This window comes from Orycteropus afer, unplaced genomic scaffold (genome assembly GCF_000298275.1).
Source record: "Orycteropus afer afer isolate SDZICR_OR568_19922 unplaced genomic scaffold, OryAfe1.0 scaffold00336, whole genome shotgun sequence".
Lineage (NCBI taxonomy): Eukaryota > Metazoa > Chordata > Mammalia > Tubulidentata > Orycteropodidae > Orycteropus > Orycteropus afer.
In genome coordinates, this window is record NW_006921923.1 from 3,420,994 (window position 1) to 3,427,684 (window position 6,691).

General features: G+C 34.4%; 1 protein-coding gene across 1 annotated transcript in view; it reads left to right on the plus strand.

The window, feature by feature from the left end:
• Positions 1-6,691, plus strand: part of COL4A5 (collagen type IV alpha 5 chain) — a 439,164-nt gene that overhangs the window by 395,954 nt on the left and 36,519 nt on the right. Inside the window, exon 42 of the mRNA XM_007952435.2 lies at positions 6,566-6,574. Within this exon, the coding sequence (XP_007950626.1) occupies positions 6,566-6,574 (9 nt within the window). The remainder of the gene's footprint in view (positions 1-6,565; positions 6,575-6,691) is intronic.

Consider the following 6,691-nt stretch of genomic DNA (forward strand, 5'->3'; position numbering starts at 1 on the left):
ATATGGTTGTCTGATTCAGAATGGCCAAGAACAGTTCATTTTGGCTCACTAATGCCTAAGATATCGATCTTTACGTGCTCCATTTCATTTTTGACAACTTCCAGTTTTCCTAGATTCATACTTTATACATTCCATGTTCCAATCATTAATGGATGTTTGCAGCTGTTTCTTCCCATTTTGAGTCGTGCCACATCAGCAAATGGAGGTTCAGAAAGCTTTGCTCCATTCATGTCATTAAGGTCTACTCTACTTTAAGGAGGCAGCTCTTCCTCAGATGTATTTTGAATGCCTTCCAACCTGAGAGTTTCATCTTCTGGCACTATATTAGATAATATTTCAGGGCTATTTGTAAAGCTTTCCAGTAACATCTCAGACAGTGTTTCACTGTTATTTGTAAGGTTTTCACTGGCCAATACTTTCAGAAGTGGATGGCCCCTTCCTTCTTCTGAGTCTGTCTTAGTCTTGAAGCTCTGCTGAAACCTGTCTACCATGGGTGACCCTGCTGGTATTTGAAATACTCATGGCATAACCTCCAGCCTCACAGCAACACACAACACACAACCCACTATAGTATGACAAACTGACAGATAATTGGTGGAGGATCACTTGATCATACTATGTTATTTTTTTATGATATATTGTTGAATTCTGTTGGCTAGGATTTTGTTGAAAATTTTTGCATCTATGTTAATGAGGGATATTGTTCTTTAATTTTTTTTATTGGTGTCTTTGCCTGGCTTTAGTAACAGGGTTATGCTCTCTTGATAGAATTATTTGGGAGTATTCCCTCCTTTTCTATATTCTGAAATGGTTTCCATAGAATAGGTATCAGCTGTTCTCTGAATGTTTGGTAGAATTCCCCAGTGAAGCCTTCTGGGATCTGACATTTTTTTTTGTTGGGAGTTTTTTTATGACACGTTTACTTTCTTCTTTTATTATGGGTCGTTCTAATTTTCTACTTTAGTCTGTGTTAGTTTAAGTAGATAGTGTGTTTCTGGAAATTTTTCCATTTCCTCTAGGTTGTCACATTTGTTGGGATACAGTTTTTCATAGTATTCTGTTATTATCTTTTTTTTTTTTTAAATCTCAGTTGGCTCTGTTATGAAGTCACCCATTGCATTTCTTATTCATATTATTTGCACCTTCTCCTTCTTTTCCTATGCTATATTTTCCAGTTGTCTATTTTATTAATCTTTTCAAAGAACCAACTTCTACTCTTGTTGATTCTTTCTATTGTTTTTCTGTTTCAGTTATTTCTGCTCAAATCTTTATTATTATTATTTTTTTTTTTTTCTGGTGACTGTAGGCCTTTTTTGCTACTCTTTTTCTAATTGTTGGAGTTGCTGGGTTACGGTTGATTTGTGTTCTTTCTTCTTTTTTGATGTGTGGTTTTATTGCTAAAAATTGCCCTCTGACCACTGCTTTTGCTGTGTCCCAAAGGTTTGGTAGGTTGTGTAAAGATTTACACCCTTGAAAACCCAATGGAGTTGCTGTGAATCAAAATCGACTCAATGGCAGTGAGGTGTTTTTTTGTTTGGTTGTTTTTTTTAATGAGGTGCATAGTTACTTATTGTGAGTATGCTCTCATTGGATTGATACTTCAATCACTATATAATCTCCTTCCTTGGCTCTTATGCTGATTTTTGTCTTACAGTCTATGTTATCAGAAATTAATACTCACTCCTAATCTTTTTTGGGTTGCCATTTGCTTAATATATGTTTTTGTCATCATTTGATATTTAGCATTTTTTTGTCTTTATGTGTAAGGTGTGTAGACATCTTATTGATAGATCTTTTTTTCTTATTTTCTACTACTCTCTGTCTTGACTGGTGCATTTAATCTGTTTACATTCAGCGTAATTATCAATAGGTATGAAATTATTGCTGTCATTTTGCTGAGGTTCTTTGTTCATGTGTATGGTGCTGGTGCTTTCTTTGTTCCATATATTTTTCAGTACTGAATTCATTTTGTTTATGGATTTTTGTATCATTTCCTTCATTGCTGTTATTTTAGGGTTTATTAGATCTTTATGATTTTCCTTTATTTTGATGAGAAGGTTTATTAATTTTCTTTGAGGTTATCCTATAATGTATTGTTATCTTCCTAAGTTTAAAACATTCCGTTCTATCATGATACCATCTTGACTTCCTCTCCATTTAGAAGTTCTGTAGGTGCACTATTCATTCCCTCTTTTCACTTTGTAGTTGTCTTTGTTTACAAATTGATGCTTCTGGTTCCCTGTTTTTTCAGTCTTATGATTTACACCCTCTTTATTTTAGATACTTCTGTATCTAGGTTGATTCTGTGTCATGTTGTCATGTGTATTAATGTCAAGTTGTTATCTGCTGTTGTTGGTTCTCTGTCTGAAGGACTTCCTTTAGTGTCTTGTGTAAGGTTAGTCTGATTTTTACAAATAGCCTTAATTTCTTTTAATCTGGAAATGTCCTAATTTCACCATCATATTTGAGGGACAATTTTTCTGAACATAATTCTTAGCTGCCGATTTTTTTCTTTCAGGGTTTTATGTTTGCTGTCGCATTGCCTTCTCACCTGCCTCATTTCTGCCAAGAAATCAGAACTTATTCTAATCAGTACTCCTTTGGAGATAACTTTTGATTTTTCCTGTGCTGCTTTCAGGATATGTTTGTGGTTTTTTGTTTGTTTGTTTGTTTGTTTGTTTTGGTCTTTGGTTTTGGAAAGTTTGAGTATGATATATATTGGTGCCTTTTTGGGGGGTTCTATACTATTTGGTGTTCTTGGAGCTTTTTTTAATTCATATCTTCTTGCCTTTCATACTATTAGGGATATTTTCTTCTAACAAATCTTAGACAATTTTATCTGGGTTTTGTTTTTTTTTCTGTCTTCCTATTCTAGGATTCCTATCACACATGAATTATTCCTATTGATGGTGTTCCAAATAATTCTTAGGCTTTCTTAATTTTTTTCCATTCTTTTTTCTGAATGTTCCTGTAACAGATTAGTATTAAGGGATTTATCTTCATTTTCGCTAATTCTGTCTTGCATTGACTCAGTTCTAGTCCTTTGCCCTTCCGTGCATTAACTATTTCTGAAATCTTAATATTAATCTTCAGGATTTCTGTTTGTTGTTTTGTATGATTTCTAACTTTCCATCTATTTTTTCAATTTGCACTTGTATTGTTTTCCTGAATTATTCTAGAGTTTTGTCTGTGTTTTTCTTGATCTTCCTCTCAATCTTTTGAAGGTACCTAAATATAATTCTTTTGAATTCCTTATCAGGTATTTCCAATACCATTTCTTTTCAGGAAGGTTTTCTGGATCCATATTTTGGTCTCTTGTTTGAGCCACCTGGTCTTTCTTTTTGTGAACTGAGGTTGTCTGTTGTCTCTGAGACATTGTGGTGATATTGTATTTAAATAATAATTGTATGTTGGTGTTTCTTCCAGGTTTTTTTTTTGTTTGTTTATTTTGTTTTAATAAAGCCAAGTGAGCAGGGCAGGTGTCCTACACTGCTCTCTAGTTTGGCAGCACTTAGGCATTCACCACCTGTCTCCTGGTGTATGTAGTAGATAATAGGAGTGTGTGCACAGTTCTTTGTTCTCTATTCATGTAGAGCAGTTGTGTACAGGCTGAGCTAGTATTGGTTGGCTTCTGTTTTCATTTAGGTGGTACATGAATATGTGGTGGCACTCAGTGCATATTGCTGCAGGAAATTTGGGTGTGGCTGAGTAGTGTGGACATAGTTGCTTTCTCCCACTGACTGGATGGGACCCCCCAAAAAAATAATAACAAACAAAAAAGAAGAGGAAGAAAAGGAAAAAACAAAAATGTTAGAAGGTAAAAAGAAAGAGGAAAAAGATAACAGGAAGAGCTAAAAAGCAAGAGAAGGGGAAAAAGGAAAAAGTAGAAAAAGAAAATGACAAAAACAAGGAAAAGGAAAAGAGAAAAGAAAAAAAAAAGAAAAGTAGGGGGTATTATCTGGTCAGTGCACTGTGCCTGCTGAGGAAGCTGTGGGGACACAGCCCCTGGAGGCAGCAGCAGATGGGACATCCAGTCCAGGACAGTGTCTCTTCCAGCCTAGGAGGCAGCTGATGGTTGGGTGCCTGGTCTAGGACTGGATGCTCTTCTGGCTGAGGAAACAAAGAACATGTACCTCCAAATGTAGGGGTGGTGTGCACACGATTTCCAATTCACAGAGTTGCAGGCTATCACTGTTTGCTGGTGTGGCTGGGTGGAAGTGGCCGCATTTCTTATCAATGGAAGGATGGATGGAATAAGGGAGAAATGGTGCCTTTCTGGTCTCCAGCTACTGGTATGAGCACTGTCACAGTCCTAGGCAAGCAGAGCTAGTTTCTGCTCCGATTGGAGTGCTGCTTACAAAAATTCAAAATGGCCACGATGTGTCAGGCCAGTTGACAATTCGCTGCTCTACATGTCTCCTTGTTCACTGTTTTTGTTCCGTTTCTTCTTCTAATCAGTATTAGATCTACTTCTTTATCCTTTTCTTTGAAGCTCAGGGTTCCAGGATTATAATCTGTATCTGTTTCATTTTATTTCTGTGGTCTTTGTTGTGGAGGGTCTGGATAGCCCATCCTCCTAGTCTGCCATCTTCTTACCAGAACTCAGTAGCCACATTATTTTAAATCTGATTTTACAACTTATTTTCCAGATGTGCTTTAACTTACATAATTGTTGGAACCTGGTCTCTGCAGTGTTCTCTTCTTTGCATTAGTTGAAAACTACATGTTAAATGAAAAAGGATTCAAATATGCTAATCAATTCATCAGTTTGTCTTTAGTAATTACTACTTATGTACAGGGCTTTAGGTTTTTATTTTGTTTTGTTTTTCAGTTAAACTTAGGTGGTTTGAAAAATAATTGATTGAAAGCCTCATGTACAAAATTGACTTGACATATAACTCATTAAAGTGTTACCTTTTAGAAATTGATAACTTAGAAGTTTTGCTATGATGTTATTCCAAGTTTTCCTTATTACTCCTTGGATGGAAATATATACCAATGAATTACTTTTCTAAGAGTTCTTGTTATTGGTTTTTCTTTATTAAACACACATATGAAATATCTATTCCCAAACTCTGACTCATCTTAGGAAGGAATTCTGATTAATTAATTAATTATGTGGTCAGATTGCTTAAAATGTTGCCCTGAGTCAGTTTTCTAGATGTGGTTTTGAAACCATTTAAACAACCAGGCTAATTTTTAGCCTTCTGAGTTTCAAAGTATCAAATTCTTTAAAAGTGTTACTGTTAGACAATAATGGTAATATTTCATATTTATATGGAGTGTCATCATTACATCATATAACATACTTTTATTGTAAGATTCTTGAAGGCAGAGTGTGGGTCTTGCACATAGCAGACATTAGCTCAAAATTTTAAACATTGAGTTTGATATTTAAAACAACCCTTTGAGTGAAGTTAGGGCAGATTTCACTATTCTTATGATATGGGTGAGAAAACAGACTCAGAGAGATTGACTTGCCCAAAGTCACATAATTATTAAATAGTCCAAGGATTCAGTGCTCTAGCACAGTTTATTTTCTCTGCTAACTTTCCGTGTTTATAAATCATAGCAAGACTTGTAAGAAAAGGAAATTGTATTTATAGTCAATTAACACTAACCAAGAAGTATCCTATTTGTAGACTTTTTATCTTTTTATTTAATAATCCTTTTTTGAATAATGAATAGTCTACCTTAATATGTGCATTGAATAATAATAAAGTAAATGTGAAATTTTCTGTGGTTTAGAATGGGATATTGCATGCCAAAATATTTTAAGGCATCCCTTCACTGATAGTCTTCACTTCTTTGGGAAATTTGAATCTTTATTTCCAAGTTCAGTGGTGAAAATATATATATTGGATTTTCTCTAAAATTACTTATTCCTAGTTATGATGAAGAATCCTGAAAAAAAAAATTACTGTGTGGCTTCATGGAATGGTTTTCAATAAAAGACAAACTGTCTCAAAGTACAGTTGGTAATGGTCATTTTATACTTGTCTTTTAGTTTTTCTATTCAGATCTATGATCTTTGTGATTTTTTTTTTTTTTTTTTTGCCAATGAGAATTTAAAGTTAACTGTATCTCTTTGGGGTGTTTTGAACATATCAAATAATTTTTACCTCATGCTTTTATTGAAGGATGACAAAGGCCAAGATCAATAATTATCCAAAAGTACCCTTTGGGGAAAAGAACTGAAGGCTGTCAGTGAATTAATACTACCTTGCCAACTTTAATATTTTGAAAAGCTAACTTTTGGAAAGGCACTGTAGCAGTGTTAACATGATGTCTTTGCTAGCTCTTTTCATTTTTTGGATTAATGAAGGCCAGCAGCTTATTTTCTAGAATAAGCTCTATTTGAAAAGGTTTGGTTCTCCATACTCTTGTATAGTTCTGTTTGCATACTGATTATGCTGTAGGTATAAGAAGTGCTGGCAAAGAGGATTATTGTTTAACTTGTACTATAATGTGAACCACTTCTAACTCATAATTTTATTTTGTACTGTGTGATGTCTGGTACTGCTAACATCGATCTTTGGGCTTTGGTGAACTCTGATCTTCCCAGGTTTTCAAGGTTAGATTCTTCACTGGTCCATTCTTTCTTTCTTTCTTTTCTTTCTTTTTTTTTTTTTAATGCTTTGTATTTGTGATAAGAGAAACGTACGTTTTTGCTATAATTCAGAAGTCATTG